Raw genomic sequence first — 27,492 nt, 5'->3', positions numbered from 1 at the left:
TAAAATGATGTATAAACCTTCTCTATAAACAAAGATATCTGTAAGTGCAACAAAAATAGTGGAAGATTTCTAAATGTTTTAATAAAAGACAACTGGCAAAATTCTAAAAGTGGAGTGACCATAGACACAAAAGTGATCATTCCATTGGTTCTAGAGCCCCACTGTTTTACCCCCTGTTCTATTAGCAACAGTTTTTTGTTTTTTAATGTAATGTCATCCTTTATTCTAGGAAACCAAGACAAATTGATAAACTGAGAAATGTTTTAATAGGTTGCAAATTACACACACAAAAAAATCCAAAAAGCTTGGAAGGTTAGGATCTAAAGGATCCATAAAAATTTAGTTATAGGTGACAAAAACTCAGTGATTACCCATTTCCCGTGCCAGAGAGGAGTAAACATGTTGTCTAGGGTGATCCATGTACTGATAAAAGTATCCAAGAGGGGTTCACAAAAGTAGTAATAACCCTTATTAACTCTTGCTCCTTTTCAAAGCAACCCTTTCAGTTAGAACACTTGGTAATATAACCCTCTGTAATATTTGGGTAGGAAGTAGATACTGATTTGTTTGTAACGTGAGATATAAATTCCAGCAACCAATTAACAAATAAAAATAATATGCAATTTGCTAGTAACTTGTCTTGGTTATGCTCATTTTGTTTGTCATGGTTTTCTTGAACCACTTAAGTCATCGTCGTGACTTTAAATGTATCATGAAGCTGAGGTAGCCATGTTTAATCTCTCCTTAGCTGACGTCACTGTATCGAATGTTCAGCTGTTATTCCACAGTCATCTTCTTGGTATCTCCACACAGGAATCAATGGTGGACTCTCCCCTCTGTCCTTCTTTGAATTGATCAGTGGCACAAGATCTTGTATTTGTTACCATTGTAGTGAAAAGTGTCATTGTATTACCAAGGTGACTGTCAACTAGTGATTGTCTCACACCTGCAGGGAAATGAGACACAGAGTGAGCGATCTATAGCAATTTCTGTGACACAATACACAAAAAAATCTATACCGTCAAAATGGACAACAAGTTTCACATTCCAACTAAAACAGGGGTTAAGGGGGTAGTGACAGGGGATAGGCGAGGTAGTGGGGGGTAGAGGGGCAGTGACAGGGGTTGGGGAGGTGGGGAGGCAGTGACATGGGTTAGGGGGGTAGAGGGGCAGTGACATGGGTTAGGGGGGTAGAGGGGCAGTGCCAGGGGTTAGGGGGTAGTGGGGTAGTGACAGGGGTTAGAGGGGTAGTGAGAGGGGTTGCGGGGTAGAGGGGTAGTGACAGGGGTTAGGGGAGGTAGTGACAGGAGTTAGGGGGTAGAGGGGCAGTGACAGGGGTTGGGGGGTGGAGAGGCAGTGACATGGGTTAGGGGGTAGAGGGGCAGTGACAGGGGTTAGGGGGTAGTGACAGGGGTTAGGGGGGTAGTGACAGGGGTTAGGGGGTAGTGACAGGGGTTAGGGGGTTAGAGGGGTAGTGACAGGGGTTATGGGGTAGTGACAGGGGTTATGGGGGTAGTGATGGGTTAGAGGGTAGTGGCAGGGGTTAGAGGGGTAGTGACAGGGGTTAGGGGGGTAGTGACAGGGGTTAGGGGGGTAGTGACAGGGGTTAGGGGGTAGTGGGGTAGTGACCGGGGTTAGGGGGGTAGTGACATGGGTTAGAGGGGTAGTGACAGGGGTTAGGGGGGTAGTGACAGGGGTTAGGGGGGTAGTGACAGGGGTTAGGGGGGTAGTGACAGGGGCTAGGGGGTAGTGACAGGGGTTTGGGGGGGTAGAGGGGTAGTGACCGGGGTTAGGGGGGTAGTGACATGGGTTAGAGGGGTAGTGACAGGGGTTAGAGGGGTAGTGACAGGGGTTAGGGGGTTAGAGGGGTAGTGACAGGGGTTAGAGGGGTAGTGACAGGGGTTAGGGGGTAGTGACAGGGGTTAGAGGGTTAGGGACAGGGTGGGGGGGCAGTGAGTGACAGGAGACAGAGGGGGGTTTAAATACCTGCCCTGGTGGTCCAGTGGGCGCCCTCTCTCTTCAGTCTGCAGCTCCGCCGGGAGTGAGCTGCAGACCACGTGAGTCTCGCGATCTCCAGCCAGGGCGTTGCCGCGGCAACGCTCTGACAGGCTGGAGATTGCGAGACATCTCAGTCTGCAGCTCACTCCCGGCGGAGCTGCAGACTGAGGCTCGATCTCCATCAGGGCAGACGGACAGGAGGGGCCTCTCACCCGGCGGCATTGTGGGCAAGCCGCCGGGCCCCCTCCTGTGTCGGGTCCTCTGTCATAGACCGAGGACCCGACATGTCAGTCTGCCCAGAGGTAGTGCAGCACGGAGGTGTGATTAGGGTGTGCCCAGGCACACCCGGCACACCCCGTGCGCACGCCTATGCACACAACTGATTTAGCTAATACCCCTTCAGGCCACTGGTTTATTTATCCCAAGACGGCGGCACTAACCAGGGGGCGGTAAATATTGCCACCACCCAAACACCCACTTGGGCTTCCCGGTGTTCCCCCTGTCATTGGGGGTCCAATGGGGCTGCTGGTAGGCGTGCGGCTGTGTTTGAATCATAGGCAGCAAAGGAGCTGTAATCTCCCTGCTCTGCTCCCTCGCACGCCGATTGGCGATTCCGCGGGAGCCGGAATATGACGCTCCAGGCATCAGTAGACAGCCAGCGAGGCGCAAGGGAGCAAAGCAAGGAGATCATAGCTCCTTTGCCGCCTATGATTCGAACACAGCAGCCCCACTGGACCCCCAATTTTAATTTATATTAATTGTAATAATGCCACACAGACACACAAGCTCATTTAGGAGCAGGCATGCACACACACACGTGCGCGCTCACTCACTCACTAGCAGGCCATTTTGTGGCCTCTTCCTTCCAGAAAGGTCAGCAACGTGTGTGTGGGGGCGGAGCTTGTGTGCAGGAGGCAGAGCTTCTGTTCATGGCGCAGGGCATGAGGCCATAATTGATGTACATTTTGAAGGGAGACTGACAGGTCTCCTTCCAGCCGCCAGGAGCCTAATTGCAACCGCACAAGCCCCCATTCATCCTTCTTGATTTAAATTACATTAGCATGATGATAAAGGCTGTCCGGCGTGCCAATTTGCCGCAGCACACCGGGAAATTTCCCAGAATCCCGGTGGGCCAGTCTGGCCCTGTCTGTTCCCCCTTTTATTGTTTTACCAAGTCTAACAAATGGGCAGCAACAACCAGTCTTTTTTTGTCAGCGAGCATCCACTGGCCATGTTTAGTAGACATGCACCATAGCATGGCAAGTGGCAAGTAGGGACATGATGGAAATTTTACACCTCTCTTATACTAATATGGGGTTTATTCTGACCCCTAAAGGTTTTTATTTGGTCATTTAACCTGTTGGGGAATTAGGGTGTGGGTCTCAGATAAAGTGTTAAGGGCACAAAAAGCGTACAACAGTGCTCCTGGTTTCCTGGTGTGGTAATCCCCCATTGATTTTCAGCTTATGTATTTGTAAAAATGAAGAAATAAAGGTATTGCATTTTCATTTACCGGTATCTTGAAAGATTATGTGTGTCTGACGATGCGTACATTTGGAAGTTTAAGTAGAGGTGAAACCTCATGCCATCAGCTCTCTCTAAAAAAAATTATATTGTGGTGTTTGTATACATTTTATATATTTGGACTGCATGTACTTTAACTTTGGCCTCAGTTATCCAGCTGATATTATCCATCACTAAGGATTGTTCTCCAAATTTTCGTTCAGAGTGTATCTTACCTGCATTTCTCTTTGTTAAATTTCTGTGCCTTTTTATGACATTTCTCCTCACTCCAATCACAGACGCATTTGCAAGTTTTAGGGTTCAGTGTCCTACGCTGGCCACAAGGTGCACACCGAGATCTAAGAAGAGATACAAAGATAATATCACAGTCACACTGTCCTTTAGAAGTTATGCAAAATTTCATTCTACCCTTTTTCAGGTATAACCTTGCAGACCTTAAGGATCAATATACCGGTAGTGTCAGGAACACAAACATGTATTCCTGACAATATAGTGTTCAAATAACTATTAAAACCCCCGACAAACCTTCCATTGCTTTGAAAATGTGTTTTTCCTCACTTTTTCTCCCATGCCGCAACGGTTTTGCCACAGCTGGTATGCCTCCATGGCTAAGAAAAGCAAACTTTATGGTCTCAGCCAAACCAATTGCATATGACTGGGAAAATGCTGCACCAACCAGCATTTCCTCATCTTTTGAATCAATTCATCTCTGTAGGGAACATAGGGATGCTGAAAGCCAGTGATGCACACTGTTCTGCACTGACCCAGGAAGCATCTGTAGTGGCTGTCTGAGTATTTGCCACTAGAGGTGTAACTAGCAAGCAAAGTAAACACTACCTTTTCTCTGAAAAGGCAGTGTTTATATTAAAAAGCCTGCAGGGGAAAAAAATGACACCAGAACTACTACATTCAGCTGTAGTGGCTCTGGTGACTATAGTGTCCTTTTAATTAAAGATTTCCCACCCAGAGCTCTAGAGATCTTTTTTGATGTGGGCCAGGAGGTCCAGTGGAAATTAGTTATGCTTGAAGTTCTCCCTTGCAGCCAACGCCATCTTCTCCCAAAGGATCCTATCAGTTCCTGGCTCTTCATCTGCCAGGCACTGTGTCACCACGGTACTTTCATGCATGCGTGAGAGTACAACACTGAGGTCAGTGGACTATGCCACTAGACCACAGGAACATCCATAGATCACGTGATGAGCATGACAATGCCTGAATCCCACAGATGCTGCTTGCGATGACTTTGACAAAAGTTAACAGCAAAGCCCCACCTCGGGCCTGTACAATAGACACAGTAATCCCTTCTTTGTCTTATGATATCTTTGGATTTTGTTGGAATTTTAGTGAAATTCCAACTATGAGTAATTTATACAGGTTCTATATTAGTGGAATACTCAGAGTTGCTTCAAATGCTAGTACTAGATTTGCTTCAAATCCTCTCTGGACAAACCCATACAATGTGTCACTGACCTTTTTTTGTTGGCTTCTCTTCCCTTTTTCCCCTTACGTCTCCTTTTTTTCATTTTTTTCTCACCTTGTCCAGACAGTCTATTTCAAGTGGAAAGAACAGATGGATAGGAGGGAGATTTGGAGAGGAGAAACGGACAAATGGGAAGAGTGAGAAATTAAATAGAAGTAAATAGGTTTATAATATAGCCTAGATCCATCCTGTCATGTGTTCACCTGTTAGCCTTCAACAAGACACCTTCCTTTGGCCTGCAAAATGAAAAAACAAAATCAAGAAGAACGTCACTTATGGAAAAACATGATATAAAGCACCAGGCTTAGTGAGGGAAAACTCACTGCCTTTATATATCCTGAGTAGTTGTTACACATATGTTGCAGAATACATTATACATGGTTACTCAATAAATACATGCGCACTCATGCCTGCTCCATTGTCTAGAGCAGGTGTAGGCAACCATCAGCACTTCAGATGCTGTGGACTACATCCCCCGTGATGCTTTGCCATCATTATGTCGGTAAGAGCATTATGGGAGATGTAGTCCACAACATCTGGTGTGCCGAAGATTGCCTACCCTTGATCTAGAAAATACATTCCAAAGAAATTCTTCACATGACCCAATCAACGCCATATTTTTTTTGGATATCAACAGTTAAATATTCTGAACACATACAGATCACATCACCTGTAATGGGGATTCTAGCTAATGCTATCATAGGAGCACTCTGGCGATAGGCACGTTTTCTACATTCATATTTCAGTGGTTTTAGCATTATTAAAATAATGATGTAATATAGTATAATAAAAACAAAAATAAGGTGCACTGTGCCTTTTAAGTTTTATATCCTAAATAAAATAATATATATATATATATATATATATATATAAAACTAATGTGCAACATTGCAACAAACACTTCAAAATTTACAATTAAGTGCTGCAGTACTGTGCAAAAATGCAGTGTAAAATGCCACACTTTACTTACATGCTAATATGTCCATAATAACATAAAATAGTGTTAGATGGCTCCAGATTGGAAAGAACACATGTATGGCTTCAGAATGTACCACTATGGACACAGCTGTGGTAAAGGTGAAAATCCAATCTTTATTTGTCAAGTGGTTTAAAAGCAGCATTCTTCTGTGCCTTTCACCCCTCCGATAGAGACCTTCCCGATACTCATGATGCTGAGAAATGGGGCCCACAAGAGCTGCAGTACCAGAGGTTAGACACCACTAGTATAAAATCTAGCACATTACAGTGATCGTAGGAAATTCAAAGTAGGCATCCATCCTCCTGGACAAACTTGTTCAAAAAGATATACTATAACACATCCCATGTTCATTACCACCTACCTGCATTCACAGCGTGTGTGCTGGGTAATCCCAATCTCTGTTAGCTCTGATTGGAGCAACTTCGTTTTAATGACCTGAAAAACATAATGAATTATAACATATACATTCTAATTTGTTTCTAAAAGAGATGGAAAAGTCTGTACTGTGATACCATGTATGCAAAAAAGAAGGTGCACACAATAACAGCAAGGTGGAAACTAGCTCTAACACTTAAGGGAAGGAATCCCTTAACCTTCACAACACAAAACATGCAAATAAAACAGAAATATAAGTGGAGCTCAGGTTTACCTTTACAAACAGTTGTATAATATGAGTATACAAGGTGCTATTGTAATTATCTGTAAATAATAAACAAGCAAATCTAAGTGCAGATGGTTGTTACAGAAATAAGTGGAAATAAATAATAAATGGGTAACTCACAAACATAGAGCCAATAATACACTTGGCTCCAATGGTTAGCGCCTCAGGATCTTCTAAGGTAGATCCAACACCCTCTTTTTGTCTCCTCTTGATCTCCTCCTCCTTAACCCAGTTTGGTAGGAATGGAAAGGGAAAACTCCAAATGAAGGTATAAACAAAATGTATTCAAATTTAAAATTAATCAATAAAAGATCAAAGATTAAAAATCTATATAGAAATTCATATAGAATCAATCCAAAACGCGTTTCGCCAGTAACTAGCTTCCTCAGTTGGTATAATGATCGCTGTATCCTCTTGTTCTTTTATATGTTCTTTAATTGTGAAATTACCGGCATCTGCCGGACAGGAAATTGGCTGTGTGGAACGCATATGTAGTTTGTTGGAACGCACGTACGCGCATACGTGCGTGCGTAGGTCATGTGACCCGGCTGTTTTCCTCCCTTGTTCTTCGTGGAACGCAACACATGCGTTCCACTGCCGTCGATCTTCAGAGTCGGCTGTTCTACTTCCTCTCTCTTCGTGGAACGCAATACATGCGTTCCACATCCGGATTGTGTATTTTTCGGCAAAGAGTCCTTAGTTACAATGTCCATTAGGTCTCAATGGACCCAGATGAATAAGAATAATATAAAACAGAAAAAAAGGAACATAAAATCATCATGAATAAGAATATAATATACTAATACTTATTGAATATCAATACTAATAATAAGCTCTTGCAATCAAATCCAGAAGGGTAGAGAACATTTTTTTATGATATTTTAAAAAGCTATAAAGAATCATCCTCATAATGAAAAACAGGGGAAAATATTATGATATCTTAAAAAGCTATAAAAAATCATCCTCATGGGGGGCGGAGCCTAGCAGCCGGGCTGAACGGACGCATGCTGGTGGAGCTCCTCACGAAAAAACCAGAAATAAGCCTAAATAGGAACATTACACCCTACAACTGCCTACTTTTCAGCCCCGGTACAGAGGACTTACCGCAAAGAAAGTGCGTCCGCAAAGCCGCGGCAACCCACAGCGACGACGGACCGGGGATTGACCTGAGGCCTACAGGCGGCCTACTCAGACGGCACGGGGGAGGCGGCCGATCCTTCTGCTGGCTGATGCCAAATTACTTGGAGGTCTCCCCGACACACTCTCACCCCCCCCCCCCTGCCGGAGAGGGATATCCCGGCTCAAGCCTCGGCACGGCACCGTAAACAACTCACCGACTCCATTGCTCTGGTGTGCCACATCATGGCGGACGCCACGTGCCAGCCAGAACGGAGACCCTCACTGCCACCGCTTTCGGAGCGGCTGGACCGACTGCTAGCTGCTTTCTGGGCGAAGTTCTCCGTTCCAGCAGAGACACAAGCAGCATCACCCTCTCAGATCACCAAACTACAACCCGCAGCTCCTGAAAAAGGCCATATTAATGCCTGGAAAGCTGGAAGGAGAAGGCGGGAAACCAGACGCAAACATCAACGGGTCGGCAGCAGACCACCAGCGGTGAGTCACTTAACTAAAAGGCGACATACCCCAGGTCTGCCCGCTTACACCCCCCCTTCCCCCGAGGTGATCACTATCCCTCCCAAGCAAAGAAACCTCTGCTCAATAAGGATGGGGCGTGAGAGGGGATCACCTTGCCATACTGCCCAGACAGAGTGTCCCAGCCACCGCCTGCTTCACAACCCTTGCCTGGGACAACAGGCCCACGAAAAGCTTACTATAAGTCAGGGGACCTTAACCATCATACCCCCAGACTCCAACCCGGTTGGGAACTGGAAGAACATCAAAAGCGGGGACCACTGCCTCACCACAACTAACACAGACCCGGATGAGGGCTGGAGATGGGGACATTCCACACGCTCAGAACACAGCAGGGCTGCCCCAGATAAATCCCGCAACCAACCCCGAGCAGAGCTCAGACAGGGAATCGGGTGAAGACCCTCATAAGCAAAGGACAACCGGATTAATGGATGCCGACCGCAAGCTACCACAACCGATGACTAGCAACTATAAAAATGGACAATAACAAATGTTAAGTTTTCATTATGTCTACATTATTTTTCCTTCCCTACTAGCACCCGCATAGTCTAGCATTTAGGCATGAATACATGGCCTGACAGGAGAGAATTGTTTTCTTTTAACTTTTATTATTACTGTGTGCTACATCCTAGGCTCAATGCTGCTTTTACCTATATCTGCCCACTCAGTGCACAGTTACTATTATTTACAGTATGTACAGCAGACACACCACAAAGCATATATTCTAACTTAACCTGCACGGTGTACCTACCAAGCCTGAATCTTATCACATAACATGCGTTGAGTTAACTCGAAATTGATAAACTTTATTAAAGGGAATAGCTGGTCGATATTAGTTAGAATAGCATGTTTATTATGCATAAAATATTACCTTACTTAACTGTTTTTTGTTTCAAACATTGAATCCACCTTTAAGCTACACGTAACAGAAGTGACCTTTTACATTAATATAAAAAGTGTGCAAATATGATTATGTTCCCCAATGTTGTGAATGTCATTGAAAAGCATGTGGAATGCCTTTGGGGTACCACATACGCGTTGTTATTCCTTTATGCACTACAAAAATAAAGAATTAAAAAAAAAAAAAAAAAAAAAATCATCCTCATAATAAAAAACAGGGGAAAAGGGAAACTTTAAACGGATGAGGGATATTTATGGCAAGAAATAACACAATTCAAAATCCAAATTGAATCCGTGGGGGACCATAGTATTAAAATTAAAGATAAAAGTCATTTCTTCTATGCCAATTTTTTTTAAGAAGTCTCCACCCCTCCAATTATTTTTAACCAATTTAAGTGCACAAAACATAAGACCCTGTGGATTTTGATGGTGACAGTGCTTAAAGTGTTGAGAAACACTATGTGTTTCAACTCCTTTCTTGATGTTTCTCACATGTTCAGAAATTCTGACATGGAGACATCTAATTGTCCTCCCTATATACATTTTATTACATGGACAAATTAACAAATAAATAATATTCTTAGAGAAACATGGCAATTGGTCTCTTATTATAAACTCTTTATTAGAGATTTTGTTTATATTCTTTATATGTCTTTTTTTATTCGATGTTTCCCTACACGCAAGGCACGTACCGCACCCAAAAAAACCTTGTCATTTCCATTTTGCTGATGTTTTCAATTACTGTTTACTAAAAAAATATTCATGTTCTTGCATCCCCTATGTACAATCTTAGGTCTCTCTGGTAATATTTCTTTAAGAATTGGGTCATCTTGCAATAAATGCCAATATTTATTGATGGCATACCGCACTTTCTTATTATTGGCGGAGAAATTGCAGATAAAAGGAATATTAAATTGTTTATCTTCTATCCTTGTTTTTTTCTTTTTGTAGGTTAATAAATCTTTTCGTTCTAATCTTTTTATTTCCTCTATGCTCTTTTGAAGATCTTCCTCTGTATACCCTTTTTCTAAAAATTGTTTCTTAATTATCTAAGTTTGTCCTAAAAAATCCTAGTCTTTTGTGCAATTTCTTTTCAACCTCATAAACTGCTCTTAGGTGCATTTGTGAGCCACGGAGCATGATGACAACTAGTTAAATCGAGGGGGCGGAGCCTGACCGGGGAGCTGCACAGACGTGCTTACTCTGAGCTCCGGATCCTGATCACGGTTAAAGGCAGAAATCAACGGTGCATTTCGCAAATCCTGCACCCCGGTTCACCCTGCCTTGTTACACTGGGGCAGAGGTACCGGGGGACACCTTCCGAGACAATATGCCCGCCATACCGCTGAACCGGAGGACCGAGGCCTACACCTCACTGGGCTGGCGAGAAACGGCCGCTCTCCCAGCGCACCAAATCATGATGCACCCGCAGTATCGGACCTCCTCCCCCCCCCCCCCAAGACCGGTGGGGGTTATCCCAGTCCTTACTAGCAGATATCATCGACCCACAAATGCTGCAAACGGGGACAATACTCCACAGCATGCTCCGAACCAGCAAGCAGAGTTCCACAAAATGGCGTCCACAAACTTAAACGCTGAGCCTGCTTTCCATCAGCCCCTCCACGAACGTCTGGATGCCCTGCTGCAAAGCTTTTGGGAAAAACTGGAGCAGCGGACGGCAAAACGACCACCTAACCGACAAGAGGTAGGGGAAAGGCGGGAGGCCGCGAGACAGAGCGGGCATTCCCCGGGCAAAACCGCCATACGCTTACAGGCGGAGTGCCCTTCTAGGCAGGGGCCCAACAGGAGACTCCCTCCTAAACGCCGACCACACCGCAGGAGGTCGCCCCCGCCGCCGGCGGCGGAGAACCACCAGGGCCCTCCAAAGCACCCACAACGGGAAAGACCCGGCCCCGAGAGGTATCCGAGTCTGTGGACACAAGGTATGGGCCCAACTTCAAGCCTGGAGCTGGGGTGAAGCTCCGCGCCGTACTCCAACCACCTCCGTGCTGACCCACCTGACACCTCCGCTGCTGAACTACCGATTATTCCCTTGCTCACCACCAACCATAAGACTGACAGGGATCGGCTGAATGAAACCTAGACCCCGATCATAAAAGGCCAGACCACAAGCTGACGGACACTCACAACTTGGCGCAATATTACCTAAGCAATCTACCTAAGGGATATGCATAACCTTATGTTTTGTTTTACTATTTACTGCACCTAAGTTTATCAGTTGTATTTGTATTTTGTGGAGGCATTAGCTGAGCCAGACATGACATTTCCAAGCAACATGTTACTAATCTAAATCTCAGATCTATAGCGTGTGTTTTCAACTACAGCTGTGATATGGCTGCAGATTGGGTGTGCATTAGTTTTCTCTCTCCATAGTACTACCCACCCTGAGCGAACTACCAACATATGGAGAAGCATATTGTTTGATGTGCGGGTTGTTAATACGCTGGTGATGCTCAATTCACTTAACTCGCCCTTGCCCTTTTTGTATGTTTATACTCTTGACTCTCACAGTTGAGCATTTAATTTTACCAGCGCACACTGTAACGTTACCATGCATGTTAAGCGTCCACTTAATGTTTCTTTAGCCTGTTGGCGCATGTCAGGGCACCCTATGTGACCCACGTATGTTTACTAATGCAGACCTAGGTTATGCTTCCTGAGTTAATATATCCTGTATTCTAAACTTAGATGGCGACCCTCATAAAACTCTAATATTCTCGTTTGCTAAGCAAGACCAATTTCTTTACCTACTTCTAGTTTAATCTACCGACAATTCACATGTTTTTATGCCCTCTATGCTAATGTAAATTGGAGCGAATCCAGCCTGAATCGTGCTATATTTACTAACTGCATGTCTAGGAAATTATATTGTATTTTGCTATTCCTTTGACTTTCTAACACGTCATGCAGTGCTCATGAATATATTATGTTGTTCCCGAACGACAAGTTCACAATTTAAAAAACGAAGCATCGTTATCCCAGAAATGTAATAGTTTAAAGCTGATAATGTTTAAACCCTTTACTGTACTCAAACTATACGTTTCCCTCCTTCTCTTCTGTACCCCATCAAAAATGCTTCAATAAAAGAAAGATTGACAAAAAAAAAACTAGTTAAATCAATGTATCCATTACAGTCTACTTCTTTAAAAAAAAAAAAATTGTAAAAATATTCCCTTCCTCTATAAAAACAGTGAGATCTAAGAAATTAATTTCTTTTTTGCTTAGAGTTGAGGTAAGACTGATCCCCCAGTCATTGCAATTTAGAAAGCTTAAAAAATTAGCTAAACTCAAATCATCTCCCTTCCAGCCCTTTTCCCCTGTTTTTTATTATGAGGATGATTTTTTTATAGCTTTTTAAGATATCATAATATTTTCCCCTGTTTTTTATTATGAGGATGATTCTTTATAGCTTTTTAAGATATCATAAAAAAAATTCTCTACCCTTCTGGATTTTTATCAATTTTTGTCTTAACCCTTTTATATGATTGCAAGAGCTTATTATTAGTATTGATATTCAATAAGTATTAGTATATTATATTCTTATTCATGATGATTTTATGTTCCTTTTTTTCTGTTTTATATTATTCTTATTCATCTGGGTCCATTGAGACCTAATGGACATTGTAACTAAGGACTCTTTGCCGAAAAATACACAATGCGGATGTGGAACGCATGTATTGCGTTCCACGAAGAGAGAGGAAGTAGAACAGCCGACTCTGAAGATCGACGGCAGTGGAACGCATGTGTTGCGTTCCACGAAGAACAAGGGAGGAAAACAGCCGGGTCACATGACCTACGCACGCACGTATGCGCGTACGTGCGTTCCAACAAACTACATATGCGTTCCACACAGCCAATTTCCGGTCCGGCAGATGCCGGTTATTTCACAATTAAAGAACATATAAAAGAACAAGAGGATACAGCGATCATTATACCAACTGAGGAAGCCAGTTACTGGCGAAACGCGTTTTGGATTGATTCTATATGAATTTCTATATAGATTTTTAATCTTTGATCTTTTATTGATTAATTTTAAATTTGAATACATTTTGTTTATACCTTCATTTGGAGTTTTCCCTTTCCATTCCTACCAAACTGGGTTAAGGAGGAGGAGATCAAGAGGAGACAAAAAGAGGGTGTTGGATCTACCTTAGAAGATCCTGAGGCGCTAACCATTGGAGCCAAGTGTATTATTGGCTCTATGTTTGTGAGTTACCCATTTATTATTTATTTCCACTTATTTTTGTAACAACCATCTGCACTTAGATTTGCTTGTTTATTATTTACAGATCATTGCAATAGCACCTTGTCTACTCATATTATACAACTGTTTGTAAAGGTAAACCTGAGCTCCACTTATATTTTTGTTTTATTTGCATGTACTGTGATACCAAACCGTAAGATTACACTTATATATTGCTAACATGTATATATGTAGACAGAATTAAAGCTGGGTCAATATATACAGTGACTTATGGATAGGAGTTTGCCGGCCACAGAGCTCACAATCTAAGTCAATTGAGAGGCATATAGTTAAAGGAAGGAGAAAATGCAATTTGGCCATTTTGATTGTGCATTCGGAATAAATAATAATTACACACGTAGAGATATCTAAATGGTGGCTCCTATTATATAGAATTTCTATAAGGTCATATTATATTGCTATTGCTTTTTACCTGCATAGTGATGTTGTGCGTGTGTGTAGGGACACAGCTTAGACCTTCATCCAGACAGCACCCACTGCAACGCATGACAGACACACATGGCGGCAGAAAGAGGGAGTCGGAAAACTGTGGGAACTCCACTAGGAGACTGCGAAGAACCAAACGAGGCTGGCACTGGCTGCGGTTATATAAATCCATCCAGGACAGTCCTGCAAAATACATCACAGTCCCATTATTATTTACCCTTCACATTACACCTCTAATAGTGTATTTTCTGTGTACTTATCTAGTTAAGAGCTATCCACCGAAACACAGAGCGGTTTAAATTATTCAGTACAGATCACACTTTACATTTGTGGTAGTGATAAATACTGTGATAATTAGCAAGCCAAAAGCTAGACATGTTCAATTCGTTTCGGTACGAATGGCAATTCGGGTACTTCTTATGTCTGAATAGCTGAATTGCCGAAGTCCCGAAATTTCTGAAGTGTCAAAGTGCCGAAGTGCTGTGTAATTTGACTCATAACTCTCTGATTGGTTACTTTCAATCGACCAATCAGAGTGTTGTTATGAGTCAAATTACACAGCGTGGGAAAATTCCAAAGAACTTTCCCACGCTGTGTAAAATGACACAGAGCACTCTGATTGGGTGTATTTCAAGCTAACCAATCAGAGTGCTGTGACAGGTAAATGTAGAGACTTACCTGTCAGTTTTGGGGACCCCTAGTCACCTGGGGGGTGACTCAGGGGTGGGGGCCGGGGTGAGGACATTAGGACCCCCCCTTATTCTAATTTAGGGCCCCCACCCACCGCTCAGGGGTGGGTGCCTGGGGGAGTACATTAGGTCCCCACCCCTTATTCTAATTTAAGGCCCTCACCCGCCGCTCAGGGGTGGGGTTCAGGGGGGAGGACAATAGGTCCCCCCCTTATTAGTATTTAGGGCCCCCACCCGCTGCTCAGGGGTGGGGGCCGGGGGGTGGGACAATAGGTTCCCCCCATAATTTTACTTTAGGGCCTCCACCCGCCGCTCGGTCTTTCAGCCTTTTGGTAGATAACTCCTTAATACCGTGGGAATTAGGGAGTTATCTACTAAGCGGCTGCAAGAGAAGTCCCAAAGTGCTGAAATTCCGAAATGCTGAAGTTCCGAAGTGTTGAAGTGCGAAGTCCGAATTGCAGAAGTCCCGAATTTTGGAATGCTGAACCGAACTGAAAATTTTCCCCATGCACATGCCTACCAAAAGCTGTAGTAGGCCTGTTGTAGTCCAGAACTATCCAAAAGGCTTATCAACAAGGGTAGGATTAGAGTTGGAAAAGCGTCATGGGAATTGATGTTCTACAGCTGCTGGAGATGTACGTGTGGCTATACATTTGCTAGCCAAACACAAGATCAGGGAAAGGCAACCTTTTGGTAAGGCCGTGTCCAGAGGAGAGCAGGCATGCAGGCATCCTGAGGCCTGAGGGGAAAGTATATAGATAAACCTTTTTATAGCATGTGAAAAATATGGATCCCAGGAAAAATGCATATCCCCGACTGTCTTGGATCTGGTAAAACCATCACGATTTCAGGCTCCTGACAAAGGAACATAATAGACATCCAGACCACTTCATCTCAATGCCCCGTCAATTTAACCCATTGCAGGCTTTTACATTAATAATTACTAGAGACTCTTCTGCCAAAATAGCAGAGTAAAACTCAACTTTTTCCATTAGATGGTCTGATAGAGACACTTTGACTACTGCAACACTGCCTCCAAATGCCTCATCATGGGAAAACATTAGATTGGCTGAAATCATCAAGATTAATGATCTCAGGCAACAAGGTGGAACTTTGGCACGGAGACCGGTGTGCCGCAGGATGTACGGTAAGTAAACTAACCTTAAAGTGGCACTCTCCTGCCGAATTTACCTTTCTCCTATTGTTTCCTCTTCTCTTCCTCTCTGAGAATCTGTTCTTCTTTTCTTTATTTTTGATCTAGTTTTCTTTAAAACATAAGATAAAGTATGGACTACTTTGTCATATGTATTTTTGACAAAAAAAAATACATATTCTGTCAGCTCCATTTCCTGTTACAAATTAAGTTACGGCGCACACATAAAACACACTTATAATCTAATCAGGCTACTTAAAATCGCCCATCTAAGAAAATAAATATGGGGATTCAGTTTCACCACATGGCCATATCATATTAGGCCCACCACTGCTTCATAGTACCCCCATATCTGTGGGTCCTACACTAATTCCAAATGTGGAAGACAAATTGTGTGTGCGCCGTAACTTAATTAGTATTATGTATGAATATTGGTCACTACGGCAGCACCATTCCTGCAGAATGCATGTTTCAGATGTGCCCCCAATCCTTTTTGTCTTTGCTAACTACTTTTCCTGTGTCAAAGAAAGTACTTAACCTACTACTTGACACAGGAAATGGAGCTGACTTAAGCTCCTCCTTTGGTTAAAGAAAGTCAAGCGTAGTCCCTACTTTATCTTATGTTTTAAAGAAAACTAGTACATCAGAAATAAAGAAAATAAGAACAGATTCTGAGAGAGTGAGAGAAGGGGAAATAAGAGGAGAAAGGTAAGTTTGGCATGACAGAGCCGCTTTTAATCCTCACAGCAGTAGGTGGGGCTGGCCACCTATAGGTAGATGAACTCTATAGCGTTAGGAATACGTTCCAAATACTATAGTGTTACTTTAAGCAATCCTGGGTTGGTTTACTTGTCCCTTGTATCAGGGGGGGTCACAAGGAAACTGTTCCCAGCTTAGGTGGGCTCATTCTGTTCTAAGGGCACTAGGACCATGCAGAACTAGCTTCAGCAGTGCTCACTGCATAGTCTTCCCTAAGATAGTCAGCCCAGAGCGGCTGCCAGCCTGACGTGCATTCATGCCAGGCAGAGACTCTCCTTATCTAGATGACCCTGCCCTCTTTCCAGACAAGACGTCAATGGTGTTTCTGTCACGCCCGTTCAAGCTCTCCCAATCCTGGTCCTGATTTCATATCTACCAATGTTAGAAGGTGTGAAGATGTCAGTGGGTGAATCTAGACATTGAGCTCATATTGTTACCAACTAGAGCATAATCCCACATAGTGCTAGGCTAGCACACGCACTTCAGCCTCACTAAGTATTTTGTTAACAGGCATCTCAAAATTGATTTTAATTAGAAGAGCCGTGCTGCTGTGTGGCTGCCACACACACACCTTGCATGCTAGTGGCCTGGGGACAGTCGCTCCCTTGCCTGCCCTCACTGTATCAGAGTAATATTTGAAGTTCTTTGGAGTGTCAGACAAGTAGAATGTAATCAGTATATCTGTACCACTTTATGATGTGCATCTAGCACCAAGAATTTGCATTAGTTTGTTCTCACCGCCCTAAAAAGAAGTGAGCACAGCTTGGCACGCATGCTGTCCCCATCGCACTACCCTTAGATTGTAAATAATGCTTCCCATTACAGATGAAATAGTTATGTGTTAAGAGAGCCAGAATAAAATGTTTTTGTTGGTCGTTCTATATTGTTGATTTATCCAGAAAGTACGAACACGCTTGGAGGCCTTTTTTATGGGTTAGATTACTGCATAATAATACCATATCCAAATCCAAGCTTCCTAGTATGGTATGTGGAGGTAAATAAAGTTTGCTTCATATCCTGTAAAATGATGGCAGTTTAGTTACAAAGGGATGCAGAATTTTTTCAACAAATTAACTAGCTTAGTTAATTAACTTAGTTAAACAATGGCTTCCAGACACAATTGGTCTGCCTAGTGGATTATAGATGTCTCTGTGGATTTTGGATAAGCAGTAAAAAGTGGCTATGGTGGGGTTGTTGTGAGATAGAAGAAATCTAAAGTTGGATCAGAAGTCAGCGTAAGGTAACTGGAAGAATCATTAAGGAATGAATAAATGATTGACACTGACTCCCCCTAAAGGCTCCCTCCCCTTCCAGTCCCTGCACACAGTGGATCAGTAGTAAGGAAAAAGGGACTAGTGGATGACTAAAGCAGAACAAGGAGGGTCAGTGTGTGTGTGTGTGTGTGTGTTAGCCCCTGTATACTTACCCTGGCGCTCCGCCAAGATGACAACGCTCCGACCTGGTGGACCGCCGTTCCCATGCAATATGCGGCTCCTGACAGCGTCATGGATGCCGGCCACAGTGCACCCGCCCCTTTTTATGGCGCAGCGCATGCATGCCAGCGTCATGATGTCCCAAGAGCTCCAAGCAATAAAGCCCGGCACACACACACATGCACCTTTTGGGGGCGTGGTTAGCATAACCACGCCCCAAACAAATCCCAGTCTGCCCAAAGTACAGTGCCCTCTTGTGGCTCCTAGTGTTAATAGTTTCCCTATAGCGCATTATTTTGTCCCTTTTGGTATTGATTGGTATTGACCCGGCATGCTCTCGACTACTCTGTTTTCTGGCTCCCTCAACTCGACTTTGATTATGTTTATCGTTCTAGTGTATCTCTGCCTCCCCTGACTCGGCTTTTGTCTCTCTTATTAGTGTATTTCTGGCTTCCCTTGACCGTGGCTCTTTCTGACTATCCTTGAATTATTATTATTCTTTATCCTGCCATTCTAAGGATTGTTTTAGGGACTTTCTATATGTCTCTATTTATTAACCTGTGGGATTTCACTCTGCGTGTTGGGTTGTACTTTACATTGTGTGTGTGTGTATATGTATATGTATGTGTATATGTATATATATACAGTGGGACCTCGGTTAACAAACGCCTCGGGTAACATAATTTTCGGTTTACAAATGAAAATCCATTGAAAATAATGCCTTGGTTTACAATTTTTTTTCACAATACAAAGCAAGTTTTCCCAGGATGCATTGCACCTGGGTGGTTTATAGCACCGCCCCCTGCACGCTGGGTAGCACGTGGCGTTGAGTGTGGAGGTGTTGGAGCAGCTTTTGCATCGAGTTTTGGAGCCATTCTGGAAATTGTTTGCAGTTGTTTTGGGACTTTTTGGTGCATTTCTCAAGCTGTGCAAATGTAGAGAGCTGAGCTTTGTCATTTGCATGCCTTTTGTTTTGTGTTCTGCATTGTGGGTTGGTTCCCATGCCAGCTCATTTTGACTTTTTTCTGACTTCCAGAACGGATGAATTGGTTTTCAATGCATTCCTATGGGAAACCGCGTTTCGGTTTACAAATTTTTCGCAATAATAAACGTCTCAGAGAACGCATTCAATTTGTAAACTGAGGTCCCACTGTATATATATTTGAAACAGAATATAAATCATACACAAAAATATAACTCACATGTATTAATATACATGTATATATGGAGTTTGCATTGAGAAAATTGGCCTTTGGGCAGCAAGGAGGGTAAATCCGGGCCTGTGTGGAATGCATGAGTGTGGCTGCTTCTTATACGTGTATATGGGCTGTCTGTGCTAAGGTTGGTGAGCTCTCTGAGATGTTGTGTATGTGTTTGGGATATTTCAGTAACTAATTTTATAGCGCAAGTGGAATTTATTTTTAAAAAATGTATTCGTTTTAAATATGTACTTAAATGTATCTATTTTTCCCTTTTTTTTCTATTTTCTATTCTACTTTTTTTCTATGTGTGTCTGTGAGGTGCTATGTGTTTGTGTGTGTGAAGGGTGCAGTGTGTGTGTGTGTGTGTGTGTGTGAAGGGTGCTGTGTGTGTGAAGGGTACTGTGTGTGTGTGAAGGGTACTGTGTGTGTGTGAAGGGCGCAGTGTATGTGAAGGGTGCAGTGTGTGTCTGTGTGAAGGGTGCAGTGTGTGTGAGTGGGGCGGTATGTGTGATGAGGCAGTGTGTGCTTCTGAGAGGTTCAGTGTGTGAGGGGTGCATGGTGTGTGTGAAGGGATCTGTGTGTCTATGAGGGGTGCAGTGTTTGAGTGGTGCAGTGTGTGTGTGAGGGTTGCACTGTGTGTGTTTGCGAGGGGTGCAGTTTGTGTGAGGGGGACAGTGTGTGTGTGAGGGGTGCAGTGTGTGAGGGGGACAGTGGGTGTGAGGGGTGCACTGTGTGTGGTTTGTGAGGCATGCAGTGTGTTAATGGGGGTGCGGTGTGTTTGTAGGGGGTGCAGGGTGTGTGAGAGGTGCTGTGTGTGTGAGGGGTAGAGTGTGTGAGTGAGGGGGCAGTGTGTGTGTGGGTGGCAGTGTGTGTGAGGGGTGCACTGTGTGTTTGTGAAGGGTGTAGTGTGTGTGAAGGGTGCAGTGTGTGTGTGAGAGGTGCTGTGTGTGTGTGTGAGGGGTGCAGTGTATGCATGTGTGAGGGGTGCAGTGCAGTGTGTGTGAGGGGACAGTCTATGTGTGTGAGGGGTGTAGGGTTTGTTTGTGTGTGAAGGTTGCATAAGGGTCTATGCTGTGTGTAGGTCTTAATGTCTCCTCCTCCCTTCTTCTTACCTTTTACCAGGGAGGGGGGACATAACGCTGCAAGCCCTGGTGGTCCAGTGGTGCAGGCTGACCCTCCTGTCCTCCTGCGAGTACTGCACTGTATCGGAGCATTGCCATGGTAATGGGTGGCAAGGCTCTGACCAACCTGCTCGTGGGAGGAACACAGAGCCTCCCAGGCCCTTCCCTCTCTGCTGAAACTAAGTGCTAGTGGGAGGGTGAGGGACGTCTTTGATCTCCTCACCAGCCTAAGATGGCTTACAGCAAGGCAGGTCTGCATGGGCTGGCAGAGATGAAAGGATCTCCCCTGCCGGCCTTAGTCCATGGCCATCGAGGCCCACCGGGCATTTTCTGCAGAACCCATCATCTCCCACCTGAAATCCCAAACTCCAAACCTACTTGCTAGAGTGACCTATGGACCTGGTTACCAAATTCATGCTTTTAAAACGGTCAGAAAGGATATTCTTGGATAAAGAAGTAATGCATTAAAAGGGAGTTATGGCAGTGATAAAAGGGGAACTGTGACCATTCAACAAATGTTTTATACCATTCAATAAAACATTGAACAACACCAATAATGTATGGTTAAACTTTTTTTGAGATTCATAATTTTCTTTTAAATTTATATGAAAGATCTAGCAAATTATATAATCATCCAGTTCAAAGTAGGCAAAGCCAGGGGACACATGAAAATAAGTAGAAACATTGTTTAAATTTCGGTTTTCTCTCTCTGTGTTGACTTCCAGGTGCAAAGCAGTTCACAATACCAAAGTTATTAGATAATAATCACTGTTTTCACATTCAAATTTTGTGCAAAGTAACTCAAATTCTGAACCAAATGCATCCAGTAGCATGCACATTTGCAAATTATTGTTCATTTGCTTTTATGCATACCAATGATAATTTTAAAGGGAACCTCCAGTGCCAGGAAAACAATGCGTTTTCCTGGCACTGCAGGTTCCCTCTCCCTCCCACCCCCCAATTAAAACCCCTTCAGCAACTTACCAGAGGCAGCGACGATGTCCCACATCGCTGCTTCCTCCTCCGCCGCCGCTCCTCCTCTGCATTGCATCGGGCCGGTGGGCGAGACTGATCCCGCCTACCGGCCGGGGAGACCTAATGCGCATGCGCGGCAATGCTGCACATGCGCATTAGCGCTCCCCATAGGAAAGCATTGAAAATGCATTTCAATGCTTTCCTATGGGGAAATGAGCGATGCTGGAGGTCCTCACATAGCGTTTCCTATGCTAGAAACCAGGAAGTGCCCTCTAGTGGCTGTCTAGTAGACAGCCACTAGAGGTGGAGTTAACCCTGCAAGGTAATTATTGCAGTTTATAAAAAAACTGCAATAATTACACATGAAGGGTTAAGATGGGCAGAAGTGGTCTGGGTGCCTGGAGTGTACCTTTAAGTACTGTTTGCCAGCAGGCAGTCCTATGGCTGCCCAGTCGCTAATTTTAAACATTTAGTAGATATGCCCCCACCTGTCACATTGCGGGTGTGGGGATAAGGAGGTTTTAAACCTCCCTTATAGTAATATGGGTATATTATTGACTCCCATAGGATATTTACTTATTTATTTATGTTTAACTATTTAAAATGGCAGCTGGCTAGTAAGCGCTGCCCAGCCACCACATAATTAACCCTTGCACCATATTTGCCCACAGGCTGCTAGCACTGCTAGTGGCCAAAGAGTCGATCACCCCTTTTATTATAATAGCTCTCACCCGTTAACCACAGTTGGTCAGCACGTGGGAGCTAGAAAGGTATCTGTCCAACCCTATTGGTTTTATTCTAAGTCCGCCACACAATGCACATGCGAGAACTATTTACCACATTCTTTTATTTAATTGGCTCCACCCCCATGGGATGGTCCATTTCTAGTGACTGGTCAGCAATGTTTGCCCATTCGCTAGTTTAAAACATTTAGTAGTTATGCCCCCACCTGACACATTAAACCTCCCTTATAGTAATATGAGGATCTTATTAACCCTTATAAGCTTTTTATGTATACTTATGGAAGCACTGACCAGCCACCACACAATTCAGCCTTGCACTGCTGAGGGTTTGTAACAATTTTGCTCACCGGCTGCTAGCAATTTGAAGAAACTGGGCCAAGATTTGAAGCCTTCGGGTCAGGTTTCAGACAACTGGTGGCGTTCGATCTGGCTGAATTCCAGACTAAATTCATGTCCATTTGGGGCCTGAATTGTAAAATCTGCACATTGTTTAATGGCATTAACAATATCCAGATTTGTATCCTGAATAGGACTGTAGTGAATAACCCTGTTAGCCTTGTTTCAGTAAAAGCTCACAGATGTATGGCTTCACATTCTCCTGTAGAACCCTGTGATATACTGCAGAATCCATTGTGTTAAGAAGGCATATCATACAGGTTGTCAGGTAAGCAAGCAGTCCTAAAATTCCTACCACAACGCTTGACAGTTTGAATGATTCTGTTCTGCTCAAACCAATCAAATTTCCTCCAAACATAACATCTATCAGTGAGGCCAAATGTTCTTATTTGACTTGTCTGCCATACAACCCTTTTCGTTAATACCAATATTTAGACAGGAACATTTTTTTTATCCATAAAGGTAATTGTGGTACAAGTCAGAAATGACCGTTTGGATTCGCAAACTCTTTTTCACTAATATACATTTCTGTCTAGATCATTAGGATCATGAATTAAATGAAAGCGTAAGGTTTGCATCTCACCAATAATAATCTGATTAAAACAATATCAAAGGGAATTGGTTGTGAAATTAAAATACAATTCCCTTCTACCAGTAAAATTAAAACGTTCCCTGAAAACCAGTTACTTTAACCACTGACGCATAAAAACAGTTCAGTAGTTTTTTTAGGAATAAACTGTGCTTTTCTTAGGAAAGAAAACACTTTAAGCACTTTAAACACTTTAAGTGCCAAAAAGATGAGTGGTTCATTAATTCGTACTTCATTCTGCTACTTTAAAGTAATGAAAGAACAATGCATTATCTTGCAAAACATGTTTGATGGTGTTTTGTATCCTCATCTTTTTATAGAAGTGTAAATATATCGCTCAGTACCTTGCCGACACTAAAACATGCAGGTACCAGATCCCTCTCATCTCATTCTTTTCACTCTTTTTCTTAACAGTCTATAAACAATCCACCACCATCCCTCTAGAATGTAAGCTCATTGAGCAGGGCCCTCTCTGTTCCTGTACGTCCAGTTGTCTGGTTACAATTACATGTCTGTTAGTCCACCAATTGTACAGCGCTACAGAATCTGATGGCGCTATATAAATAATCATCTAAACCCCCTCCCCCATACTTTCTCTCTCGCATCACCCATCCACATACTGCCTGTCACTTTAAACCCCCGTCATCAAATTGACAGCTTCTGTTATTATCATTTAACAATTTGCCAACAAATTCCGCAGCGCTGTACGCTGTTCATCCTGTCCTACACCCAGTCTATGAAAGGCCATGCTTGCTAGTGGCATGGTAATAGATGATGTATTATTATTATTATTGGCATTTATATAGCAAATACAAACATAAGTGTCAGTGCTTAGTAGATAATCCCCTGGTTCAGTAATCAGCGGATTATCTACTAAGAGCTGACACTTGTATTTGTATATTTTATGTTATTAGAATTTGGAGACATTTCTTATGTGTGAAGCTGCCTAAGTATTGTGCATTATTGTAATATTTAGGAATTTTTAAAGTATTTTATTTTTCTGGTGCCCTCTCTTGTGGTATTATTCGGCATTTATATTACGCTAACATATTCACGAGTTCTTTACAGATTTAATGTAGAGATATAACAGCAAATAACAAACAATTACAAATGTTAACAGGAAACAGTTATTGAGGACCGAGCTGGGTGCGAATGCTATGATGACAGCTCATTGTATATATTCTAGTGACAGATGTATGTGTTACAGTGATAAATAACCGTCTCTCTGGATAATGGTCTCAATTATACCTTCTGATTTGTGTGTCAGCTGACTTTGTGACCCGGAAACCTGCAGAGAGAGAGAGAGAGAGAGAGAGAGAGAGAGAAATAAAATGATTCTAATTATTAATGGTGTAAAAATTGCAATGCATACAGTACATAGCGTACCCCAGAATTCTTAATTTCCTTTTCCTCTCTTAAAATATATATAGGCTTCCATCCCCACTGTCCCTTCTACGCCCCCCTTCCCCCTCTGTTCCTGACTTTTGTATTCCCTCCCTCTGCTACCCTTTCCTCTACAAGCAGCTCAGGACTTTTCCCCTATTACAGATATAATCTTAGCAAAGCAGCCAGACTGTCTGCAAAAACCCATGTTACCACAGCAAACTCACGTTCTAATACAATGTGCGTTACTGCAAGCCACTGACTACATCGCTCTTTCTGTCACTCTAATGTGTTTACTAATACTGTTCTAGATCATTTACTGATAACGAGCTTTTCTTAAATCTCCTTCTGCAGTGATTTATTAAACCCAGTACAATATTATTCTGTATTATTCTTTTCAGTCTCTCCTATGGTTCCATATAACCAGCTGTATGTTGCTATATTATAAGCGCCTTTAGGATTTCCCATAGCACCATGTACACAGCACCTCTATATTACACAATACTTTATCCTTTCTCATGGTATCATCTAATCACCCACATCATTCAGTATTACATGCTCCTTCCACATAGTGCAATAATATTACATGTCCCTTTCAGCCTTTCCCATACCACCACCAGAGCTCAATATTACATGTTGTTTTCAGCGGTCAGTCTCCCGGACAATGTCATATATGCTGCCCTACATGATCCGTTCACACAGCTCCATATCTATTTCCCAAACAGATCAATACTGCCTTCCCCTTTAAACTTTTCCCACAGCTCCATAAAATCTCCCCTCCTCCTCTTCTAACCCATTCCAGGGGTCACCAACAGGTAGTATTCTTATTTTAAACGTCAGCCTTGAACTTTAGCAACCCCGAGCGCATAGTTTAAATCACTTCAGTTTTAAATCCATATAACCATCTGCTTAAAACCATTTCCCTCCATATAACACTCCATTAAGGTTCATAGAATCCTGATTTAATTTGCTACGGCACCATAGAATCCATGATTCCTTAAAACTCCATCTTTGTAACATCACCTAAAGTTCTATATAACACCCTCCTTATAGTTCCCAACACAGCGCTTATTTGACCCACTCGTTTCAACCTTTCCCAGAGCACCATGTGACTTAGCACCAACATATTCTGTAGTGCTCTCCATATAATGCTTTTTTTTATAATTTCATGTGACGGTAGTTCACTGTAATCGAAAATACTAGGAATTGTCTATCTTTGTAGCCGTCTTTCTCCTCTTTTTACTAATTTCTCTGACTGCGTTTCACTGACATGCGGAGCCAGATTAAGAGCCCAGTGGGCCTGGTGCTAACAATTATGAGGGGCCTAAGTATAGAATCTTATCGACCAAAAACACTAAAACAGTCCTACCTCTCAAGCGTTATGTATCAGGTGGAGATGTTGCAGGAGGGAAACTCATAGGAGCTATAAGAAAACTAAGATTCTCTTAAAATATGCTAATGTCTCTCTAATGCATGCTTTCATCTTTCAAGTAAATCCAAACCTCCCAACAGCAGTGTCCAGTGAAGCAGGAAGACAAAGGGCGGTGTAAAAGGTTGGCCACTGACACGGATCATGTAACCAGATCTCCTGAAAGGGATGAACATGCCCAAAAGGGTGGCATGTCTGCCCAAAGAATTGGAAGGTTAGCCTGGCATGAATGCATGTCATGCTGCCTGCCAATCATGCATGCTGGCCAACAGCATCCTGAGCTTGGCATAAAGGCGTCTAAGGATGCACTCGCTCCATGCTTTCTAAGGACTGTCCCCTAGCACTCACATGTCCACTTGTCTCCTTATCATCTTACTAGCAGGCAGAAGCTCCTGGTATACAGTTTGAGACAGAGAAAAGGTGGATGTAGTGAGTGTAGAAGAAAGGGAACATGCCACAGTGTTAGAGAGACCAAAGTCAGCATTACCTTAACTAATTTTATTTCAGCTAGTCCACACAAGTTTTGTTTCCATATATCCCTATTAAGTTTCCATACTTAAAGGGGCACTATAGTCACCCAGACCACTTCAGCTCAATTAAGTGGTCTGGGTGCCAGGTCCCCCAGGTTTTAAGCCTTCAGATGTAAACACAGCAGTTTCAGAGAAACTGCTATGTTTACATTGCAGGGTTAATCCAGCCTCTAGTGGCTGTCTTCCTGACAGCAGCTAGGGGCGCTTTTGCAATGCTGGATGCAAAATTAACGTGCAGCAAGAGCAGTGCGTGCATTCAAACCGTCCATAGGAAAGCATCTCAATGCTTTCCTATGGACTGTTTGAATGCGCGCACTGCTCTTGCCACGCATGCGCATTCTGCACCACTCGGGAGCTGACGTCGGCGGGGGAGGAGAGGTCTCCAGCGCTGAGGGAGCCCGGCGCTGGATTAAAGTAAGTAACTGAAGGAGTTTTAACCCCTTTAGCGCCAAGGGAGGGGGACACTGCGGGGGGGAGGGGGTTCCTAAACACTATAGTGATCCTTTAAGCAAGACTATGTGAAGAGTAGTTAGGGTTGCCACCATTCTTGGAAAAAAATAATTGCATAAGTAATTATGTATGCATGACATCACATGATGTAAATCACAAGGAGTGACATAAGAGAACATTCTGTAAAATCACCAAAAAACTACTTACAGTTTTATTCTGCTGTTTAGATGGATTGCTCCCGGTGTCTTCCTGTCTCCCAGTGTCCCTATGTCAACCAGTGTCCCCTAGTGTCTGTGTCCCCATATCTCCCAGTGCCCCCATGTTACTAGGGGACACTGTGAGACATGGGGACACTGAGACACTTGGGGATACTGGGAGACTTGGGAGCACTGGGGGACACTGAGACTATGTATCACAGTGCCCCTATGTATCACAGTGTCTCAGTGCCCCATGTCTCCCAGTGTCCCCATGTCTCTGTGTTCCCATGTTGCCCAGTGTCCCCTAGTGTCTGTATACCCATGTCTCCCAGTGTCCCCATCTCACTAGGGGACACAGAGACATGGGGACACTGAGACACTTGGGGACACTGGGAGACATGGGGGACAGTGGGAGATATGGGGACACAGACACCTGGGACACCGACTGGGAGACATGGGGACACTAAGACACTTGGGGACATTGTGTCCCTAGTGTCTGTGTCCCCATGTCTCCAATTGTCCCCATGTCTCACAGTG

The 27,492-nt window shown here is 43.4% G+C and overlaps 1 protein-coding gene across 1 annotated transcript in view; it reads right to left on the bottom strand.

The window, feature by feature from the left end:
* Positions 1-256: 256 nt before the first annotated feature.
* VEGFB (vascular endothelial growth factor B) overlaps positions 257-27,492 on the bottom strand; it is a 41,218-nt gene continuing 13,982 nt past the window's right edge. The window contains exons 3-9 of the mRNA XM_063438576.1: positions 24,215-24,254; positions 13,893-14,089; positions 6,343-6,416; positions 5,206-5,238; positions 4,993-5,070; positions 3,738-3,860; positions 257-946 (exon numbers count right to left, since the gene is read on the bottom strand). Of these exons, the coding sequence (XP_063294646.1) occupies positions 925-946; positions 3,738-3,860; positions 4,993-5,070; positions 5,206-5,238; positions 6,343-6,416; positions 13,893-14,089; positions 24,215-24,254 (567 nt within the window). The 3' untranslated portion in view covers positions 257-924. The remainder of the gene's footprint in view (positions 947-3,737; positions 3,861-4,992; positions 5,071-5,205; positions 5,239-6,342; positions 6,417-13,892; positions 14,090-24,214; positions 24,255-27,492) is intronic.

This window comes from Pelobates fuscus, chromosome 12 (assembly GCF_036172605.1).
Source record: "Pelobates fuscus isolate aPelFus1 chromosome 12, aPelFus1.pri, whole genome shotgun sequence".
Taxonomy (NCBI): domain Eukaryota; kingdom Metazoa; phylum Chordata; class Amphibia; order Anura; family Pelobatidae; genus Pelobates; species Pelobates fuscus.
Note: the sequence above shows the minus strand (reverse complement) of the source record. Positions and strands in the feature narration are given on the sequence as shown.